Source organism: Psittacula echo (genome assembly GCF_963264785.1).
Source record: "Psittacula echo genome assembly, chromosome: 5".
Classification (NCBI taxonomy): domain Eukaryota; kingdom Metazoa; phylum Chordata; class Aves; order Psittaciformes; family Psittacidae; genus Psittacula; species Psittacula echo.
In genome coordinates this window covers 86,804,905-86,828,988 of record NC_137739.1, presented here as the reverse complement: position 1 = coordinate 86,828,988, position 24,084 = coordinate 86,804,905, and the positions used below count along the sequence as shown (strand labels likewise).

The 24,084-nt window shown below is 39.8% G+C and overlaps 1 protein-coding gene across 2 annotated transcripts in view; it reads left to right on the top strand.

The window, feature by feature from the left end:
- The window catches only part of SHANK2 (SH3 and multiple ankyrin repeat domains 2), a gene marked incomplete at both ends in the record, with an annotated part of 306,577 nt that overhangs the window by 139,636 nt on the left and 142,857 nt on the right, over positions 1–24,084 (top strand). For both annotated transcript variants that reach the window (XM_080618796.1, XM_080618797.1), the window contains one exon: positions 7,927–8,002. In XM_080618796.1, the coding sequence (XP_080474922.1) occupies positions 7,927–8,002 (76 nt within the window). The remainder of the gene's footprint in view (positions 1–7,926; positions 8,003–24,084) is intronic.

Below are 24,084 nucleotides of genomic sequence, written 5' to 3'. Positions count from 1 at the left end.
TCCAAGAATCTGCTATTCTGGTCAAGAAGTTGTCTTTGAGACATTCTTACACCTATTTTCAAATCTAAGAAACTTCAAAAACCACTTAAGATCTGCTGTTTATCAGCTTCAACTGAAGGAAAAATGGGCTGAGAGCATGACACTGACCAAAAACTGGGATTTAAAATCATCTGCAAGCTGAGAAAGAAGAAAAGTGAATTATGAAGTAAAGCTATTCATTAGTTTACAGCTTGTGATGCTTTCATCATGGAATCATAGAATGGTTTGGGTTTGAAGGGACCTTAAGATCATCCAATTCCAAACCCCCTTCCAAGGCCTGTCCAACCTGGCCTTGAACACTGCCAGGGATGGGGCAGCCACAGCTTCTCTGGGCACCCTGTGCCAGTGCCTCACCACCTTCATGATAAAGAACTTCCTCATATCTAAACCTAAATCTCCTCTCATCATATTTCTTTTTTCTTGCTGCTTGTGGTTTATCCCTTCTAATAAAGCAACAATATTATTAGTTAAGATCTGCAGAGATATGAAAAAGGTAACTGTAGTTTCTTCAGAATTCTTGGGTGGAAATACCTGCAGATTGCAGTTTTATGAGTTTTAATACCCTTCTAACAGAAGCAGGCTGTACTTGCATGTGTTCCCAGCAATCTTATGAATTCCTAATTCATGCCAGCTTCAGAGTGATCCGTACTAATGTTCAGGAGGGAGGGAAAGCCTGGCCCAGTTTACAGACAGCACGTATGAAGAACTAACGCTCTGATCCCTTCGCTGCAGCAACTTCTCTTCTTAAAGCGTAAGGATCCTATGATCAAATAGCTAGAGGCAAATTCCACTTATATTTCTTGATCACATTGTTGCATTTTTTGCACAGAATCCAAGATCCTACTCTGCTTGGTTTGGAGGAGGATCTCTGAACTTAATATTTTCCATGGCTCAAATGACTGCTTAAAGAGCGAAACGTGAAATATTATGTTAAGCAATTGCATCATAGGCCTGAAAATGCTTTTCATTTATTAAAATCTTAATCTACCATTTTTCATGGAAGATACCAGTTTTGATGAATCTCCATTTTCTGGGGAGGAAAGGGAATAAGTAAAATAGCTTATTGAGACTTCACAGTATGTGGTGTGAAGGTGTGTGTGTAGGTTTGTTTTAATTTGGCTCTTTCCTGGAGCAAAGTTCATAGTTATCACTTACTACTCCAAAGCAAACAGCATACTCACCTAGTAAAGAGTTAAATCAGTAAAAATCTGAAAATCATGAGTAACACACATGGAAAGGAAGGGGCAGGGTGACTCTTCACTGACAAAATGCTTCTGGCTTCTGAAATGTGACATTTGTTTCCTTAAAACATTGTTTCACACATGCTGTAGATCACATTATCATTTAAATCAAAGCTTTTCAAAGCTTTAGTTATGCTGTGATTTGACAGTAACACTGGGGTCAATTTGGATATTACAATTTTCATCTAAATCAAAGCTTTCCAAAGCTGTATATTACATTATCAGCTAGATCAAAGCTTTCCAAAGCTTTAGTTACACTGTGATTTGATGGTAACATTGGGGTCAATTTGCATTGTGTGGCCTTTGTGTGAAGCAGGCGGGTAAGTGAGTTATGTCTGTCAATCTGGTCACATAAACCAACAGTTTTTGACAAGCATGGAATATAGTATAGGTTATCCCACAACAGCATGGACCTGTGATGCAATGATGTGCTTAGTTTATTTCATAGATGGGAAAAGCAGGTGCTAAACAAATTTTAGGGTAAGGACATCCACTTTAAGTTAGGTTTTCTGAGACATGTTTTTTAACAAACCTGCTTCTGCTTTTTGCTGTTGCTTCCTCTACAATAGAGATAATTTGGCATCACTTAGTATGGCAAATATTTTGAATACACAGGTACTTAGGGTGGGAAAATAAATGTTATTAGTGATGTTTTCAATCCCATATGCTTTTTCTCTCTCTAAGATTACTTTTAGTCTTATCTTGTTATTCTTCTTCCTGTTATAATCTTTTCAATGTAATTTTGCGGGCTGAAGATTTTTTGTGATACTATAGGATCAGTTTTAGGAAAGGCATGGAAGAGGTGCAGTCTTCTTGCAAAACAAGCAGCTAGATAATGGCTAACACAAGTGCAATTGAGTTGTGAACTTGTGTTAACTTTATGTACCATCTGCATAGCTGGTCGTAATGAAGAATTTGAGACTGCTTTCCTCAGCCTCGAGTGACTTTTGTTCTAACCCTCAACATAAATAGCTGTGTAAGCATTTTTTCCACAGAAAGGAGGAGTTGCGCTGTGAAAGCCTTTAGCCTCTGACAACTGTTGGATATCAGTGTGCAGACTTATTCCATGCTGGAAATGGGCTTAGAACAGATGGAAACCATTTCTGCATGCGGAGTAGCAGTGTAACGTGACTTCTACAATCCATGATGTTTGGAAGGTGTCTGCTGGTGTGCGTGGTCTCACCAATATCACACATAAATCAGGCTCTTACACTTTTATTGCCTCTGTTCACCCTGTGGATGCATCGATCACTCTAAACCCTACCAAGAGTGCTGGCAAGAGTCTGACAACATCCCCTCTGGCAGAGCAGCCCCTCCAGTTTCCTAGGAAACCCGGCAGCTGAAATGCCCTGCCAGGAGCAGCAGGGAGAATGAAAGGAAAGAAGACAGTTGCTTTGGGATTTTTTTCCCCTAGTTCTTTCCTCTTCCAACCAATATCAAATATGTAAGCAATCTACTACAAATAATAGTGTCAGCATGGTAACCGGGCTGTCTGTGGCAGCATGCCTGCGATAGCTCTGTGCTCATCACTGAAGAAATAGAGCCGCATTAGCTGTCTTTGTGGGTTAGAGTCCAAATTTCATTTCTTGCTTTTCATGGCAGTGATTTTTCAGCTTTTGATAATGTCTGCAAGCACTGCTGGAGCCCTGGGGTCAGTTATGAGACTAACACAGGGAAGCCACGGGGAAGGCATATTCATATTTCTCGGTTGAGGGAAGCCATCACTCCTCCTAAGGTGGAAGAAGAAAAAGAGAAAGTGTTTTTCACCTGCATCTTAATCACAGAATCCTAGAATAGTTAGGGTTGGAAAGGACCTTAAGATCGTCCAGTTCCAACCCCCCTGCCATGGGCAGGGACACCTCACACTAAACCATGGCACCCAAGGATGTGCCCAGCCTGGCCTTGAACACTGCCAGGCATGGAGCATTGACCACTTCTCTGGGCACCCTGTGCCAGAGCCTCACCACCCTCAAAGTAAAAAACTTCCTTATATCTAACCTGAACTTCCCCTGTTTCAGTTTGAACCCATTCCCCCTTGTCCTATCACTACAGTCTTCTCCATGTTAACCTTTCTTCAAACACTAGAAATTGCATTCTGGAATGGCAGGGTTTGAGTCTGTTCCTTACTCAAATGTCTGCACCAATAAAGGTTTCTAATGAAAAACCAGCTAGGGCTTTATCATTTGTATTACCGCTGTTGCACAGGGCAACAGTGAGAAGAGACCAAGAAAAAACTTGCCCCATCATTTTGTTCCCTGCAGATTTGTCTATGGCTCTTATCACATTAGGACTCACATTACTCTGAGACGGCCCATTAGCTAATGAAAATAAACCTCATGGATGGTTTGGGTTTGGGTTTTTTTAGCAGAAAGTGGGGAGCTTTATGTTGAGGATGTGTTCTTATGGAAAATAGCCTTGGTAGATGTAGAGGGAGCCTTCATTTTCCCATAGATGGGTTTTTACTCTGTGGACAGCCATGCAGTGCTGTGAGAGCTGAGCTGTTAGTCATGACCTTTATCCTGATGCTTATGTCCAGGTATGTCCCATAGCTGTAACCTAGAGGTGGATGGAGGTCTGTAGAGAGAAAGTCTTCCAACCAACTGTAAATACTAGCTAACAATACAAGGGAGTAACTGCAGTAGAATATGGGCTTCTCAGGACATGTAGAAATTTCCAAGGATACACCAATGTTCCCTTTTTCTGTCAGTGTAAAGGAAACTGCACTATTTTTGCAAACACTGGTGTTTCATTCTGCCTCTTAGAATAACTTTTGAACTGATCCAATTTGATGCAATGATATTTCATCTGTGCTGACAGATGTTCTTCTCAGTAATAACGCAGTAATAGATACACTGCTAGATAATGCTTTTCTACACCGTCTAGTCCACATCTTCTTGCAAGTCTTTCTAATTTGTGTGCGCCCAAGTTCAAAAAGAAATCCTTACAGGATTCTGCACGTAAAGACTCTATAAATGATGTAAAGTTTATTAGTTTTACGTGGTCCTACCTTGCTGCAAAGCACTCTGATTCAAAGTGCTGGTCTTCAGAAAACCTGGGGATGTAAGAACGGGTAAAATCCAGTAAAATCTGGGACCTTGGTGCTATTTTAATAGTGCTATTATGCTATATATGGCTTGAATTCAGAAAAGCATTTGTTAAACAGATGCCTATGGGTTCTTTGTATTCTTTAGTCAAATTTGAGAAAGGAACCTTTATTTCCCCTTTTTTTTCAGTGTGCAGCTCATTATGATGGCAGATTCCTGATCCTTCCCCCCTTTTTTGTATGCCTGTACTTATGCTGCGTAATAGGAGAGCCTGGAATCTGAGTCAGAGGTTAGGAAAAGAGGGTAATTAAAGACCTTCCCCAGCAACCTGGGAAACATACCGCTTAGCTAATGATTTCCCAAATAATCCCTGTGAATGCGGTTGCACACAGAGAAGTGGGGAATGTATAGGGAGACAGGGAGCAGATATAAGCTGCAGCTGAAGAATGCTGGCTTGGCAATACGAAAGAGCTGAACAAAGCTATCTGTCTTACTGCGCCTTTCCGTTCCTCCCACCCACTTTGTATTCCTTAATAGCACTGAAATATCATGCTACAGAAAACACTTGCTGCAGAAGAAACATCTGGCTCCTTAGGGCTCAAGCAGGAGATTTAGGATTTCCAAAATAGTCTTCCTCATACTTTGTTCTTTTAATTATTTATAAGCGGCTTCTAGAAACAGGCTGGTGGCAAACTCGAAGTGGAATCCAGGTTTATGGTTTCCTGTGTTTCTTCTAATTATGTCTCTTGATATTAATCTGATTTTTAGGGTAGTGTGAGAAAGAATGTTGCTCGATGGGGAAAAGACTGTAATTCATGTAGATCGCTTTATTCCGCATCACTGCAGGGCACTGGATTTTGAAACTAAACCTGTCAACTTAGTAACAAAGGCATGACCGATAAAATTCACTGAACCCCTTCCAGCACATTAAGAGTTACAGTCATACAGTGAAGTACTTCAAAGCCAAATCTCTCTGAGCAGCTGTCATGTAGCCTTGGGTACCACTGATGCTCACTACACTGACAGCTCCTACTCTGTGAAAGGCAGGGTGGTGTCCTCTAGCCCTGCAGCTCATGCGCTGCCTGGCTGAGCTTTGGTTGGGTCTGGGTGGGTCCTGGAGCAAGTTGTGTCCTCCTTGGGTGTTCCAGAAAGGCAGTGGGGTAAGGGCAGAAAGAGCTGGGACCTGGGGTGAAGGTAAGGCCTTTTTGGCAGAAAACACAGTTGTAGATGCGTGACAAAGGGACAAAATAAGCCTATACAAAACTATCAAATAGGATTTCCTTGCCCATAGCAGGGGTTTGGAACTAGATGATCTTTAAGGTCCCTTTCAACCCAAACCATTCTATAATTTGTATTATAACAGAGATTTTCCCCCTCTTTGGCCAGCCTGTAGGAAGGCCTGTTAGTCTCCTCAAGACTTATATAAATGTAAATATTTCTGGTTTTTCTTAGAACTGCTTCTCTTGTATCTTGCAAATTGGTGCACTACTGTGAAGAAACTTTCAGCCAGCTGCAACCTGCATATATATTTTCAGCCATAATTCCTCTGTATTATGTAGGTATTGGCATTTATGTCTCCAGCTGGCAGCAATATTTATCTACATGTCAGCTCTAGTGGTTAAGGCAAGGAAAGATGCATTTTGTCAGCCCTTCCAGTGCTGCCTCCTGCAATGTGCTCCTTGGTCAGGTTTAAAACCTGTCATTCTGCTGATGTGTTTTTTCCTCTCTGCAGACCAGCACTTGGTCGTCTGACAGCACTACCTCTCACAGTAACTTTTAACATACCAAGCTTGGAGAGCTAATAAAATCTGTTTGGATGGAGTCAGGCTGTCCTTCAGTGAAAAAACTCCAGCCATGCAGATGGGATTTTCATGGTCACAAGCTAAACCAGAAACTTCTCCATTTGCTTTTTGATGTCTGTTAGCCTAATGTAATGTGATTGCATTTGAGGACCAAGCTGTGGTTAGGCAAGACTTTTTTTCTGTCTCAAAACCTGCAGTTTCTGCTTAAGTATCTTCCCTTGAATGAAAAAGGCATAGAAAAAGGGGCTGCATTAAAGATACTCGTCTGGAAAAATAAATACATTAATACAATATTATTGTGGTTAAGGCTGAGTAAGACTTAGAAAATTGATTTGAACAAGGATTATTGTAATACATAAAGCAACCAAAAGAGGTTTCTTACTCTCTTTTTTGTTAAAGTTTTACTTTATTTGAATGACTCTTTGCAAGCAGGCTTCTGTGTGTTTTCCTGTCATTCTGAAGAGGGATGTGACAATGAATTCCCTCCTCTACAGTCCTTTTGTCCTTCCTTAGAAGTGTCATTTACACACACACACACACACACACACACACACACACACAGAGTGACAGCCTTTCAGCAAAAGCGTTTTAGGTTATGCTTTTGCTGCCCAAACTAAAGCAACCCAACAACGGAGTAGCTTCTGCATCTTGCCCTCGTGCTTGATTTATTGGTGCTCCTGTAGGTAGCAACTGAAAGCAATAAGTGAGGGAGAATCTTCACAGTCCTAGAGCAAGAGTTATATTTAGCTCTGTTGTTCTATAGGTACAGTTGTAAAACTACTTGTGAACATAATGTTCATAGCCCTAGAGGTTGATTTAATGCTGATATGGGAACTGCTTCAGTGGGATGGATGGGTTTTTTTCTTAGGAAAGGGCATAAATATAAGATTTTAATGTATTTTAGGTTTAAAATACCTTTTTCAGTAGATATATTGTTGTATTTCATTCCTTTGTTCTTCAAGTTTCCCAGGTACAGAGTTTCTTTGGTTTCTGCATCACCCCGTATCCCCTAGTTGTTTGGAGTCTTTGGTTTTGCTGTGTAGTAGTAGTACAAGTTTTATAGTACTGTTTCCTCTGATATTAGATTGATGGTGGTGCATGTGGGCAGCTACTTCCCCCCCTACCCCATTCTCCATTTGCCTAATAAAAATCATAGGAATACCTCTAGTTTTGTGAGCACATGTGAGTGTTTAAACAAAAAATACTGGTTTGCATGTTTTCGTGCTATTTTTCCAACCCTTCTGGAATGCGTTCCTGGTTTTTCTTCTTTCTTATTGTGTTTAGCCTCTTAAGTCCAAGCTATAAAAGAATCAAAGGTTGGACTTGAAAGGTTTTAGCCACTGAGGATGTGGGTGAAACTTTAAAACTTGGGAATGATATGACAGGGGATCTACAAGAACTTCTCCTTATTCACTTGATGTGTGTGATATAACAGATGATAACTCCAAAGTCAGATGTTTTCAGAACACCTTGAAACCATGTTAATTCACTGTAAGGGAACAAAAAGAAATGTTTTTTACTGTGAGGGCAACTGAGCACTGGAATAGTTTGCCCAGAGAGGTGGTGGAGTCTTCCTCCATAAGGATATTCAAAAGCAATCTGGACATGGTCCAGGGCAGCTGTCTATAGATGGCCCTGCTTGAGCAGGAGGTTGGGCAAGTTGACCTCCAAAGATCCCTTCAACCTCAACCATTTTCTTCTGTTGATGTACAGCAGAAAATCCACTTTGAAGTTGTAAATTAAACCAGCACTTGATAAAAGAGCACAGAAATATTATTAAAAATTCTTTTCTTTGTGCAGAAACACGATCAGATAGAACAAAGAAGCTGTTTAGACACTACACAGTTGGATCCTATGACAGCTTTGATGCTTCCAGGTAAGAATTTCTCTTTTTGGTCACAATCTGTTTACAAAACCTTGCTGAGATTTATTTAATTGTTACTTTTGGCTTAGACTTTTGAGGGGAAGAGGGAAGCAGGTTACTAAACAGAGCTGCTAAAGATATCATTCTACATCTGTATTGGTTTTTCCACAGCTTTTTTCCTATGGGATGGGTCCACAAAAATAGCGAGTAATGAAGGAATGAATATCACTATTTTGTTTTGATGAGTGGTGGAAGAGAGCAGCATTTCACAGAAGCAGCGTGTTCCAGCTGCTGCCACAGTCAAGAACCACTCAAGTTGTTGGATACTTCAAAAGATCGGGCTGTCTATATCTGTTCACAGCATCATAATTGCTGACAAGAATCTGAAATAGGATTTTGTGATTAGTTGTTCTGAATGGTATCTTTAGATCCTAAGTAAAAATTAGGCTGTTAGAAATAAGGAATTTAGACATCAGGTTATTTATGTGCCGTTTCTGTTGAGCAGTCATGATTTTTAAGCAGGTTCTTCTCCCACATGCCTATACAGTCAACTTCTGGTGGAAATTATGATTTTTAAAGCACAGAACTTCAGTTTGCTGTTGGTGTCTTCTCGTAGTGGCACACAGAATCATTACGTTTGTCTCTTGTCTAATCACAGCTTGGGGGTTTTATGTTTTCAAGAAAAGCACCTTTTTGTAGGAGAATAATTCTGGATCATGTCAAGCAATGATGGCAGAGTTTCATGGAGCATGCTATTTAAAAAAGGAAAGAAAATGTGGTAACTGTTGGTTTTATTATGTGGTTTTAATCCTTGTTCTGAGGGTCATGGTTAGTTTCAATGTCAGTTAGTCTGGGGAGGGAGGATGGAGTTTGAGTCAGCTGAAGTAGTTTGGATTCCCAAGATGTCCTTCTGTGTTCCTGATGGTTGATGTGTGGAGCTCTGAAGTCAGGGGCCTGCTGGTTGTCCACAGCATACAACTCATAACGATTTGTAAAATATAAGTGTGCAGTCCCTTGAGTTGTGATTTGAAAGAGTGTTGTCATCCTGGGTGAAGAGGAAAGGTTTGGTGATGCAGTGAGAGGAAGCAGAGACTTGTGGTTGACTACAACCATCTCATCTTGGAAGCTCTGATCTTCCTGTTACTGTATAGGCTGAGCTATATCAGCTCTTTCTGCTGTGACTTAGGAACAGAGAACCCCATTTCAACATCTTGGGTGTTCCCCTGCCATGATCAGCCAAGTTATCAGAGTTTCCACTGTTGGACAGCAATGTGATTCACTGTTGACAGTGATAAAGCTGTCAATGGAAGCTGTTAGCCTGTACTATGAAACACCTAACTGTTCCACAGAGCAAGCTCCTTGGTTACATTTCCAAGGAGCAGAGTTGGCTTTTTGCAAGGTTCTTTCGGTGATGATTACTCTCTGAAACTCATAACCTGGTCTCTATTTCAGTGTTAGTGGAGAGGGTTGATTGTGTGAATTAGAAGCTGTGGCCTCAGCACATTGACTCAGAGATAACAAATAATCCCTACTGCTACTTTCTAAGAAAAGATTTTTTCATTAGAAAATGTCAGTTCCATGAAAGCCTTTATTTTTTATTTTATTTTTATTTTTATTCTAAAGCATTTGGATTTATTGTTGTCCTTTTCCTAAGAAAATTCAGGTCACTTCTTGGGAGAGAACAATGCCACTTGCCTTAGATAGTCCTCTATTGTTTAGAGAGGTTACTTTGAAAACAGGAGGCCAAAAGCTGTGTTCAGACCAAGGGCTTGAAAGTCATCTCAGGTTTGTCTTTTAACCCGTGAGCTGTTGGGGATGAATGGATTATACTCTCTGCTTTTGGGAAGTATGTGAGATGTTTGGAGGCTTTGGAGGGAAAAAGGGGAGATTGATGGTTTACTTTTTGATTGGCTTTTCTCCTCTTAAGGTGTTTGTGCAGTGCAACAGCAAAGCTCTCAAAAAGCTTCCATTACCTAATTCATGTCTACAGCTGAGCAGGAGAGTTCATTGGATAAAGTGATAGGTTTTGTACAGCCTTATTGTTGAGAAATGCGGTATGAAGCATGGCTGAAACGGTTCCTGATTCTGGCATTGATAGCTGTGAATTGAACAGTAAAAGGGAAAGCAGCAGAGTTCTGGCAGCTGCTGAGTAAAGCAGAGTTTTGCAGAAAGCTCAACTTTCCACAGTGGGTGAAACGCAGTGGGCCCATTTTGAGGAGTAATAGAAGAAATTGAGAGGGAAAGGTAGGAGAGGGTAGAATTAATGGGAAGTTCCAAGAAATGCAGTGGAAAGGTAGACTGCTTAACACACTTCAGTAGAGAAAAGTGCAGTGATTTTAGAGTTTTAGTGAAGTAACACTAGGAAAACTAAAAGACTGGTTTTGGTATCCAAGTTTCCAAGCCTAGTTAGTTGCTGCAAAAGGTGCCTATAACTACTGAGGTGCATATAACGACTTACTATAATGATGCATTTATAGAGAGCATACTCCATGATGAAAAGGAAACTTCCTTTTTCGTCCTTTATGAACATGACATACAGTGAAACACTGTTCTGATACTTTTTTTTCCTAAGCAAAACACAGTTCGAGGCCTTGCTGTCCTAAAACTGCAAAAGCACCCCAAGCTGCATTTCAGATGCTCGACTGGGGCTGCAGATCAGCTTTTTGTACATCTAAATGGTAATTTTTCTGGTGGTTATGTATCGCTGCTAAAGCAAAAGGATTTGCATTTAAGAATCTGACTGGAGATTAGTAGATCTTGATAGTATGTATAGATTTAATTGCCAGGATAGGCTCCATCAGGGAGAGGAATTGTTAAAAGAGGATGTCAAACAGTAATTCTCAGTATTTCCAAATTTGTATTGCTTTGAATACTGTTTCTGTTATCATTTCCTATCAAAGTAGGGCAAGGTAGAGTAAAACAGATTTAACTGCTTGCAGCTAAGTTGGAATAAACATTTATCAGAAGGCAGTTGTGCCTATGTACTAAGAAGAGCTTTGAAACCAAAACATTATCAAAGCCGATGCAGTTCCTTTCTGGAGATGATGTGGGGGAGTGAGAGGAAGTATCAGCTCCCTTCTCCTTTTCCTTCCCCCTTCCAAAAGGGCAAAAATTGCTGAGTAGAAACACTCTGTTCAGAAATCTATATTAATGGGCTTATTCACATGCAGGAAAATACATTGTACATGGCATTTTTCATCTTTAAGAAAATGTGCAGCTTGAGTAATGGGGGTTCATTAAATCCCAGTTCAGCTTTGCATAGGAGATAATGCTTCAGGAAAATGGGTAGTATACTTAATAATATGTAGAAAGGCAGTGAGATTTGCTTGCCAGCACAAATAGTCATTAAATATCATGCAAATATAATATTTGAAACTACCAGGTCTAATGTGTTATCTGCTTTAAATGCTGATGGGATGCATTAATTCTGTTACACACAAATGACGTTGCCTACTGCAGCTGTCACATGTTGCTACTGCTGACATTCCTTTGAGGGATTCCTTTACTATTTTATTAAACCCTTTTAAGAACTAATTATTTTTAATCCTTTTCCTTCAGTCTGATGCACATGGGCAAATGTTGAAGGGAGGGACAGGCTTTATTATAATGGCATACATGTGAGAGAAGGTAAAGTTTCTTAGGCTAGCAAGAGCTCTTACTGGACAGACAGGAGGAAATGCCCTGGACATTTGTCCCGGGCTGCAGCTCTGGAGGCTGAGGGGGCAAGTGGGATGGGCAGAGCTTCCTTCTGCCTCCATAGATGGAGCAAACAGGCAGGACCCACGCTGTCACACCCCAGGAGAAGCATGGCCCGAGCTTTTACTTGCTTGAAAAGCCTTGGAGCCACAGAGAAGAGCAGAAAGCAGGCATGAAAAACTCATAGAGTCAAACTATAGAACAGTTTGGGTTGGAAGAGACCTTTAGAGGTCATCTAGTCCACCCCTCCTGCAATGAACGGGGACATCTTCATCTAGAGCAGGTTGCTCAGAGCCCCATCCAACCTGGCCTTGAACACTGCCAGGGATGGGGAAGCCACAGCTTCTCTGGGCACCCTGTGCCAGCGCCTCAGTACCCTCACCATAAAAGTATTCTTCCTTATATTTAATCTCAGTCTACTCTCTTTTAGTTTAAAACCATTACCCTTTGTCCTGAAAAGGAAATACATCAACCAAGTTGCAAAGAGATAACATAAGACTGCTTTGACATGTCTCTGGAATTTTTTGTCATTCCTATATTTGCTGTCAGCAGTGGCTAAGACAACCAGAGGACACTCGATCTGAGAGTTGAGGTGGGAGCAGATCCCTTTGACTATGTTAGGAAAAATGTTTGCTTAGGTCAGTCTTCGGCTGGATGGGCAGGATTGGCACCAGCAAAGCAAAAACTTCCAAAGTATTAGAAATACTCTTGAGAAGTTAAAGTTCAGGACAACCTTTAATTCAAAGGAAATTATTTGTAGGCCTTAAATCAGTTATTTCATCAAGGTTAAACTCCAGGTTAATAACAGAAATGATTGCAAAGGCACAGAATGATCTTGGAATTAAAAAAAAATCTTAATGAAAAATAAGCTTAACCTTTAGAAATGATAATTTTTATCTGCTTTTGAACTGAAGTGAGGGAATTGATTAATTCTCTCAAGGTAGGACAGTGAAATGTTCAGTCAGAAAAAACAGAGGAAAGACAAGTTATCAAGTAAAGTATATTAAATAGTTTAATTTCAAATGTAAAATGTTATTAAATGTGATGTGAGTGATGTTGAAGTGGTAACTTGGTTTTCATACTCTGGAGACATAAATAATAGGAGCAATTGTGGTACTATGGAAAGGCTATAAACTTGATCTGGGGGAAAACATGATCCAGTTGCTTTCATGTATCTGGAAACTTTAGAATACAACAGTGGAAGCTTTTGCTACTGCAATAATTGCATTATCTCTCTCCTACCCCCAATGCAATAGTGAAATAGGAAAAGTCAATGGCATAATTTAATGCCAGCTTCAATGCAGTTATGAGGAATGTGCTAGAAAGATTTCCTGCCTATTCTATGTCTTCCCTTTCTTCACAGCCCAATCAACTTTCACATCTTTTCTTCTTTTCTAACCATTTTAACTGGTACTAATCACTGCACAGGAGAAGTGTTCTTGGTGCCTTTCCTTGACATCCTATGGCTACAGCAGCATTACGAAGCTCACAGGAGAGGATGTAGTAATAAACAACCTTTTCCAAAGGGTTGTTGCCACAAAGTTAACAATGAGACCCACTTGATTTGCCTTCTGCTTTTAGTACTGGTTTTTGCTGGATGAAGAGAAAGAGGAAAATTGGATTGTGGAGTCTGAGAGGTACGTGTAAGAAAGCTTAATTAAAAGCTCCATTCATTAACCCGAAGCCAGGTGTCAGCATCCGCATCTCATGAGCACAGAAGCTGACAGAAGCAACTCCTCAAGAGCCAGTTCACATACAACCACCTAAAAAAAAATGAGAGCTTCTTCTCAGCTGTGCTTCCCAGCAATTCTCTGCTGATGTTGTCATCCGCACTGTCGGATAGAGCAGCACAAGCTTTAATCCTCGACAGCTCAGAGAGACTGTCTGGCACAGCTGAAGCTGCTACCCTGGTAGTTCAGCATATGCTGTGTAGTGCTTTTTATGGTTGTATTTTTTAACCTGCAGAGTCTACCTGTTGCATAGCTTAGTCTTTGTCCCAAAGTTGTGATGGAAACGGTGTTGTCTTCATAGTTTAAGCATTAGGTGTGTTATGCAGCCATTATGCTTTTTTAAGGGAAGCTCTCAATCTGATACAGAAATACTTTCATCTCGTCTGATGTCTAGTTTCCTGTGGATATTTTATATAAGTAGAATCATAGAACCATAGAAGGGTTTGGGTTGGAAATGACCTTAAAGACCATTAACTCTGCCAGGGATGAGGCAGTCACAGCTTCTCTGGGCTACCTGTGCCAGTGCCTCATCATCCTCACAGGGAAGTACTTCTAATAGCTAACCTAAATCTCCCCTCTGGCAGGTTAAAGCCATTCCCCCTTGTCCTGTCCCTACAGGCCCTTGTAAGAAACCCCTCTCCAGCTTTCTTGTCGGCCCCTTTAGGCGCTGGGGCTGCTCTAAGGTCTCCCCAGAGCCTTCTTTTCTCCAAGCTGAACCAGCGCAGCTCTCTCAGCTTGGCTCCAGAGCAGAGCTGTTTCAGCCTTTGAAATATCTTTGTGGCCTCCTCTGGACTCATTCTAACAGCTAGATTATTCATGTCTTTTAAAGATATATTTAAAAAGGATGGATACCTTTTGTAGAATTCTGGTGATTGCAAGTCATGAAGTAGATGACACTAAACAGGGAGCTGAGGGACCATTCTCTGGTTATGGCTTAGCTGTGATCTCATTGACATGTTGTAGAGAATCCAGCATACATCTTTGCTGAGAGCTGCACAGCCATCAGCAGCAGTCTGTTAAATCCTGGCAAACAATTTGGAAGGAAGCATCATTCCATAGAGAGCAGGTCTTTCTGCAGTGACATAACTGACTTTTTTGGTTTTGCTGTTGGATGGCACCAGTTTCACTGTACTGATGTTTTCTGGGTAGTTTGTACTGTTCAGTTGATCTCTTGCAGAAACTGGAGGAGGGATGTTAAAATGGATGCTGTTCATTCTTAACAACAAATCCATGATTTCTGTCACTTTATTCTGGGATTGATCCATTGATAATAAATTGAAAGTGATTTGACCGTTCTTCTTAGCTGCAGGCATAGATTTTAAACATAATCCTTGGTTTCCTGTGATGGAGAGAAGTAAAAACAATAGTATTTGAAGTTTTTTACATATATACATAGCTCAATTTTAATCTGGGAGATGATAGCAAAAATATCTGAGTATGCTCATAGTTGTAATGAAATATATAGCTATAACCGTGTGATGTAGTGATGTGGTTACATCTGAATGCTCACTGAGGTCTTAATGATACATGAGCTCTGCAGATGTGATATGCTTGGTTCTTCTAGGCATAGAGAACAGTCATCATAAGCCAAATTATAGACCACAAAGTGTGTAAAATGTTTTTGTGAGTGTATGTTGTCGCTTTATTTCTAAGGTATGTTGTTGGGCTCGCCTGATGCCTGCTCTGAATTAATTCATAGTAGTCTGATAGTGCTGGAGTGTTCTCAATGTGTGAGGCCCAGAGACAAGTGTGGCTCATTTTAACACCTTCTGCCTCATGCACTTGAATATAATTCAGTATAATGTGTAAGATTACATGTATGTGTAAGCAATAATTCAGACATTGTAGCTTTTGTGGGTCAGGTAAAGATGTAAAATGGGAAGGTTTTCATTTGCAGTTATTTAATTTCCAATGAAAATGATCTTACTTGCAAATAAGCAGCTTTGGACTTTGCCTCCCCTGCTGTTGTGTGCTGCCAGGACTGAGCTTTTTATGTCAGTGACTACAGAAAATATTTAAAGTAATTGCTAAAATAGGAGGTAAAAAGGGTGGATGTGTGTGCATGTATCCGAACTGTAGTATCTCTTCTTTGAAATCTGGAGTGTAATTGCATGAAGATACAATATTAAAGTCTAATACAATTACAGTAAAATACAGAAGGATACAGTGAGTTATAAGGGTTTCCATGAACTTGTAAGTGCATTTTGAAATTGTTTACTGCCTTAGTAGTGAAGTTTGTTTAAAGCACTTCAGTAAGATCCTTCCTTCAGCAACTAATGCTTTTGAAAGTAATGATTAAAATTTGTCAGACATTTAGATGTTTGCCTGCAGTTTTAGCAGTAAAGTGTTAGCAAAGAAAGACCAAGAGTTTCCAAGACCAAAGTTGGCGTAAAAAATGCATAGCCTTTCCCAAACTAAAGCTTAAAATGCTCTTTCTGAAAAACTTTAAGGATCTACCTCTGCTGCTAGTGAAAACCTGACTGTGTGACTATGGGTAAAGAGCATCATGTTTGCAAGGGTTGGTTTGGTAGATGTGCCATTTCCTGCACAACAACCAATGCAATCAAGTTCAGTTTTCTCTGTAACTCCTCTGACAAGGTGCTGAAGGACAGGATGGATTTAAATGTCAGAACTGAAGCAGCAGCCTGTGTCCTGTGCATGGGGAGGAATAAAGTTTTGTACATTACAATAGAGAAAGTTAAAGAAAACATAGGAAAAGGAAGTGGAAATGATGGAAGATGAGGATAGCAAAAAGAGACTGTGAGGGTGTGATACCAGGTTAGTTAGGGTGATACATAATTCCATGCAAGGATAGAGGAGAAGAAAATGGATTAAAATGTTTGCTTTTCAGGGAACAGGATGAAGTTTCTAACAATTAGTGTTTTATATTCCTGTCTTTGAGCCTCCACTGTGATGGTTTAGTTTCCTCTAGGTGACCTTTAATTCCCAGCCCCACTACACCTTTGGCTGCCTTCCTCTCACCTCATCACTAGATGAGCAAAAGCCGACATATGGTGCTTCTGATTGTAAGTGATGCATTTTTAAGTCTTGGCAGGCCAAAAGGAACAAATAACTGTCATGCTCACACTGTGGGCATTCCTCCAGTGGGAGCAATGACTTAAACCACTTTGGCTTTTTTCCTCTTTCCTGTCAGATTTTCACAAATATTGGTTGTATTTTCAGAAGTTGATCTGCAAGGCAAATTCTGAGGTTGACTGACAGGCAACGTATGTCCTTGTTTTCATCTTAAAAAGAAACTGTCCAGAAGTCAGGAAGGGGTTGACATCCGGAAGTAAATCTGGAAGTAAAGCTGGTCACTTCTTTTGAGCAAAACATAAGGTTGGTGGGAGGAGGATGTTTTGTCTTAGGACAAAATAGATGTGCTGGAGTTGTATTTCTTTATAAGTTGAGTGGGGTCAAACCCTATAAAAAGGGACCTGCTAAAGAGCAAGCCATAGCTTGTGTCAGAGTGTTCCCCTGGAATAAGGATCTGGGCTTGAATCCCATGTGTGTTAGACTGCTTCACCTTAAACCTGTACCTTGTGTTACTGATGAATGCCAAGATCCTGGCAGACAGATCGATTCTTCATCCAAGTCTTTCCCTGAGCCAAGAGGCAGATGCTAGCTCCAACCTTGGAGGTTGTGGCACGCAGGTTGGGGATGCTGGGTTGGAATGATTGGCAGATATGCCAATTGAATAGCTGTATTGCTCGGGTGCCTGCTGTCTCTGACATAAAATGTCTAGCAAAGGCTTAATTTAGACTAAAATTTATTAACAAAGGATTTACTTTAATGAATAAGGATTTCACTAAAACTGACTTCATGGCAAAATTTGGAACGGAAGAACAGTGAATGTTAAGTTAAATACGTGTACTAGGAAAGAGTGGCAACTGCATGGTTAGAGAAATGACTGCTACCCATGTGTCTTCTAATTTCTTGATGTTTTGAATTAAAAAAGCATGTTGGGCACAGATAAAAGGTCTCAGAATTATGTTTAATTGAAATTGAAAACTAGCGCTGATACTGAGTAGACTGTATTATCACTTGAACATGGGATGATGTTCAAGGCCAGGTTGGACAGGGCTTGGAGCAACCTGGTCTAGTGGGAGGTGTCCCTGCCCATGGCAGGGGGTTGGAACTTTAAGGTCTCTTCCAACCCAAACCATTCCATTATTCTATGATCCTTTAAACTAGCATTACAAAGCCTGACAGCATAGCACTGTCAGAGATGTAGAACAGTTGTAACTAAAGCAGAAGTGGTTCATGCCTCTATTGTAAACACTTGAAACATCATAAATTTTGAAATACACTTAAAATTAAACTCTATGAATCTTTAGTTACTCAATTGAGTTGAAATGATAAACCAGAATCTATCCAGTACTTAGAAAAGCTTCACCTTTCCAGGAATTATGCGTCAGTGTGACCAGTGAGCCATGCTGAATGTCAAAGGAAGGGGGACAATAAGGAGAGATTCCAGTTCAATATTCACTTACTTAAGAAAATTAATAGCCAATTTAAATAAAGCAGAGTTTGATCTCTTCATCAGCTGGTACAGTCAGTGATTTCTTGCTGCTACTGAAGTTGTGGGCTGACCTGGCCATGCATTGAAATAAATGCTGAAAAGGATGATGGTGTTAGACAGGAAAAGCTGCTCAGGGGGACATTTCTCAAGCTGTTTTGCAGATAAGCAAACAGAATTTGGAGTAGGCTTGAAATAACTCAAGGGTTTGGTGTAATTAGAGAAATGGTGAGAGGAGAGAAGGTATTTCAGAAGAAAAAGTAGGGTTGCCACGTCCTTTTGGATGTTAATGAGATTGTAGAATCATATGGTGATTTTTAAAGAGATATGTGAAAATTAAACTCTAATTGGAATCACCTCTTAGTGTCTTTTTAGTAAAATCATAGAAAATCAAAGTTTCTCGCTCAATACTATATTTTTAATGCTACTGGAGAAGAAGAGTGGGCAGATGTTTTCAGAAGAACTTTCCTCCATGTCTGTGGTAATACCTCATTTGTTTCGAGACAGAACTTGAAACTTGTAACATGCCTTGTACTCAAATGTCATGAAATGGTACAGGATCTTCAACAATGATGATTAAAGCCTTGTACACTTCAGCACAATGTAGAATTTGAAGTGAAATACATCTGCAAAGCTGAAATGAACAGTCAGGGTTACTCAACTTCTTGTGACTGGAGCTGTATTTCGTTTCCAGGGAATGCAGGACAGGAGGATGGTTATTCCTTCTGCTTATAGTAGCAAAGAAGGTGTGATGGAAACCCAGAGGGATTCCTTAAAACTAATTTGAAACTCATGGTTAGCATTCCTGGAATCACCAGTCTCTTTCCCCTAATTCATAATTTACTTATGTTAGGCTTGAGTATGTTCAGACTCTCTGGTTGAGTGAGCAAATCGAGTTATGATTCTGAAATGTCTAGTGAGTTTAGTAATGGTTACAAAGACCTGCAGTGTCAAACTGCCACCTTAAAGGGCTCGTAACACATTTCGAAAGTGTTAATAAAACACTTTCTTTTTGCTGAAAGCATGACTCAAGAGTATTACAGAAACAGAAATGGAGAGATCCTGAGGAAGGCAGATATAATCAATGAAGCATAGACTGGTTTGGGTTGGAAGGGACCTTAAAGCTCATTCAGTTCCAACCCCCTGCCACGGACAGGGACACCTTCCATTAGACCAGGTTGCTCCATGCCCCATCCAGCCTGGCCTTGAACACTGCCAGGGATGGGGCAGCCACAGCTTCTCAACCTGTGCCAGTGCCTCACCACCCTCATAGTAAAGAATTTCTTCCTGAGTTTAACCTATTATATGTTCATGTTTTAAAAGATTGATTTTCTAAGAACAGCTGAAGAAAATGTTTATAGTTATATATAGTTACGGTTTTGTACGCTCACAGCAGTATCTTAGTATCTTACTTCCCTGGATCTACCTTTGTTACTTGTCCTGTTTGCTAACCTTGAACACATAGTTTTCCTTGTGTCTGGGGTTGTCTGTGATAGCACCATCTTTAGCAAAAGCATTTGGCAAATTATTGATCTTAAAATCCTGTATAGCAAAGGACTGCTGTTCTTAATAGCTATTATTATTCCTTTTGTGTAAATACTTTGTATGGTATGATGCTTAGGCAGAAAACTCCCGTTTCTGTGGAGTTTAATGTCAGTAGCAGGGGCTGGAACTGCAGCTGGTTTGGGGAGAGAAATACAAATTTAAAAACTAAGGTGGATAAATATTCTGGTTACCTAAACATTTGTATGTTTGTACAGTCTGTTCAGGGCTCATAGGATGAGTGATGAATATTAATATCATATTAGTACAGCCTTAGATTGTTCAAATGCTTGATAATTACAACTGAAAATTGCCACTAAGTGTTAGGTATAAGTGGAGTGTGCTGTAGCCCAAAATACTAAGGCGGTTGATGGCACATCTGTATGAAATTGTTGGAAGGTCTCTGCGTTATAAAACTCTCCTGTTCTATACTAGAAGGACACTTGCCTAAGTGTTTCCTGTTTAGTTTTTGCTTTGCGTGCTACTTGAATTGACCCTTATTTTTAAAATGCAAATGAAATTAAGAGAATGATGCTTCTCTTTTTTTAAGCTCACTTTGCCACTCTCCTCACCCCACTATGCTGGTTTGTTTTCTCCTTACCAGTGCAGAGGCAAGAGAATAATAACATTCTTCTTGAGGAGTGTATATATACTCATTGTATTCCCTGTGTGTATATATATTCACATATGGATATCTGTTTGTCCATATGCATGGGCACACATGTATCACACATGTATATATACACACATGTATATATTGTGTGTGTATGTATATAGGATCATGACCTTACCGTTGAGTTTTTTCCTCTCCATATCCTATCCTGAGATTTCTGTATCATATAGAATCGGGCTTTTACTGGATGATTTCTATTTCCAGGAGGTTGGTTGACTTCCTGTTTTGCCACGTCAAGACGTTACTTTAGTGGTTGCAGTTCCAGCAGCATAAGGTGAGAACAGGAAAAAGCCTCATAGTAGTACTAGCCAAATCAGTCAACTGAGGTGTTCCTTTAGATCACCTACTCTATACACCAGGGAATAGGATAGTACGTATCATTAAAAGTGGATAAAAGAATGTGGACTGATATATATACATAGAGGATGTTTGTCCTTAATTCTACATAAAAAATAGTTTCTTTGCACTTGTGTCACACAATGTAATGTTTCTCTTTCAAGCCTATATTTCTTTGTAATGTTTCATAGCATAAGTTCAACGAATTATACAGCACTGTTACCATCTTTACCATAGGCTACTTCTTTGTGTAATTATGGGTAATTTTTTGGGCAGGTGGCAATTACAGGGCTGGAAGAAGTAGCAGTGTCTTTCTGACTTCCTAATTGTTATGGAATCGCTTCATGACTGATATTAGTGGTTTTGATAACTTAGTGAAGAACTGTTCATTTTTACCAAGGGCATCAAGTATTCAAAATCCAATTCAAAATTGCTTACTTGTTTGAAAGTGTGAATGAAACACCTTTTTAAGTGGAAGAAGTTAATACACCTTGCCAGGTTGTACTGTACTCTGTAATTTCCTCTGGGCAATAGAAGAATTAGGGAGTATCTAAATGTCTTTTATGGCATGCTACAGCTTGGCATATACCTCTTTCATCAACAAATGAATTTCAGTTTAAAATATGCAGCCTTGTTTTTCTCACGATCAAAGATCTGTGTGATGTTCACTGAACTCTGTAGAAACAGCACTGATAGAGGAGATCAAAAAGACAACTATATGAATATAGGAAGTAGATAGGAGCATTACTGAAGCATTTTCTTTTCTTTTCCCACTCTTTTACTTGGCCTGACTGTCGCCAGCAGAGGAAGACATGGCTGTGCTGAGTTAGCCATTCATACATGAGGGAAATGTAAAGTTGGCTTAGGAGAAGTTAGAATTCTGTTGCAATTTGAATTTATTTGCCACAAATTATAAAGGCAGAGAGAACAACAGTACAAAGATGGTGGTGTTTCCTTCCCTGTGTTCTTCTTTTGTTGTTTGCCTGAGTGCCAGCAAGGCATTGACAGACAACCAACAGTTGGAAGTGCAAGTAAAGATACTGTCATTAGATGCTGCACTTTCTTTGAGAGCACCTGTGAAGCTGGAATCCATAGGAAGCACTAAGCGTTTTATTCCATGCTTCATATCCATATGGAGCCCTGATTTTGTAATTGTTGTTTTGGTGAAACAGCGGAATGACTTGGAGTCCTTGTAATTGTGAATGCCTGATGGAATGATGCTTGTTCTCCGGTGTGTTTTGAAGACACTAAAGGCTATCTTGAGAACTGTATTAGCTTTTATGGATGGGCAGCTTCAGCTTCGTTGCCTCCAAATATGACATCTAATTCATCTAATTCAGTTTTAACAGTCAATGTTGTGCTAATTGGAGAATTCTGGATCATGATAATGAAATCATTGTTTTGGGAAACGGTTCAACTTCAGCCTAACTCCACTTTAAGTACAGTAACTCCATGGAAGAAAATGTAGGCTTGTGCTCCAGTCCCGTATGTAACGAAACGAGAAACAATTACATCTGTGACTTCACAAACAATGCTGACGGGTTTTGGCATAAAGAAAAGAAAGGGAAAAGTCAAACACTGCAAAGGAAGGAAACAATGTTTTTACTTACATATACCCTGTTGTGAAAAAACTCTTGACCTCAAATATAGAAGAGCAGAAAGGACAACCCTGCATTGTTAGTTCTTCCGTGTGACTCTGTTCATCCCTTCTCCATCTTATATTACGTATTGTCCCATCATTATACTCCCTGGACTTCTATCTTTCCTTAGTAAGAAGTTTAACAGCTTAAAGTTTACTGTTCTGCAGTATTTCTGTTCTAATGACAGGTTGTGCCTTCCTTGAGTAGAATATTGAGGTACTTATCAACCATCTATTTAAAGATATTTTCTTACTGCCTTCCTCCCAAACACATCTTGCTGTAAATCTTCAGGTAAACATATTTTCTACAGGAAAATCATTTAGGCTTGTCTTATGTGACTGAAATTATATTGGCAGGATTGATCAGTTGTGCAGAGCAAGTCTGCGTGTATTCTGACTCAGGGCAGGACAAACTATGTAATTGTATTTTTATATTGAATATCCTTTGTAAGAGTATATTGTGCTTACAGAAAGCATTGCTAGAAGGTAAGAATAAGTAGTTGAAAAGGCAAACTATAGAAATATAGGAAGTAAACACACTCATTTGGTTGGAACTCTGGTTGGCTGAATCTCATGTGTGATCTGTTAGACAATTTTGCTGCCATGGAAGGCTGTAGTCCAGTTTGTTAAAGCTGAAAATGTTCGACTTTAGTTATGTTTCTGGTGGATGCACAATTGGGAGAGAATTAGGAAAATAATTCCTATTTAAATTCATGTTTTCTCTGCCTTAGGGAGAGATTGACAATATGACAAATAGCCATTTCTGTTTTCAGATGATGATGAGTGAAGCATCCTCTCCGTGCTGTTTTTCAGATTCAAGTCAGCACTGGTACACACGATACAAACTGGCCTAAATGTGTTCTATGGTCCTGGCAGCTTTCATCCCTGTTATTTAGTATTTTAACTTTTGGAGTAAGTCATGCTTTACGATAAAGTGTAGTTACTCTAGCTGTGAAATGGCAGCTAGGTTTCATGGGTTTGCCTCCATCAGGAACCTGTGCTTCAACCTTTATTTTCTTCATACTTATCTTTATGAAGGATTTGACATTTCTGCTACCTTCCTCAAGTATTGTCTTAGTGGGCTGTTAGCAAAGCAGAAGTTCTTGCTGTCTTGAAAAGTCTACACAAAAGATGGTGGTTATGTTGAACGTAACAGTGCTGAGTTCAAATCTCACGTGTCTGTCTGAACATGGGTAAATCTCTGTATTTCCCTTTCTTCATTGATAAGTCTGTAAAAGTATGGAAATTCCAACAGCTCTGCACAATTCTTGAGTCCTTAAGTGTTGAGGGAAGCCACATGAACTGATGAACAAGTATGGTTTCTAATGTTTAGAGGCTGGATAAAGCAAAAGTGATTTTTAATGGACTCATTTTTTAGCCTGAAGTTTTTATATGTAAGATTGTATGTCATGCAGAAGTATTCTGCACTCGAAAGGATGTACTTTGCCTTTAGCTTTGTGTGTAGTGAATCTTGGACTTCCACAGCCCAAAATCCAAGTAATGTGTGCCCTATTTAAGTAAGGAGCTATTGATTTTAAAATTACTCATTACCATACTATGGAACTAGTAGCATTCTGAAAACCTGGCTCTGATGCTGTTTGAACAGATCTGGAAAGGATGCTGTTTGGTTTCAGTTTGAGATGGGGCAGGAATGGACTTTAAGGATTTTACCTGTTGAAATTTGGTGTGTCACAGGTAGCAGGGACTGTTGTAGAGTGTGGTGTTTGCCTGTACTCAAAGCATCTGTGAAGAAACGCCTCTTGCTTGAGCTCAGACCTCGGCAAAGGCTTGTAATGTAATGTCGCCTTTATTTGTCACTGGTAGCTATAGCCTATACCCGTTCTGTTGCTAAGTATTTACAACACCTTCAGAATCAAAGAACTGCTGCCAAGAAAGCTTGCTATGAGAAATTTTGACCTACTTTTACAGTTGGCACCACTTTGCCTGCCAGAACCAGGT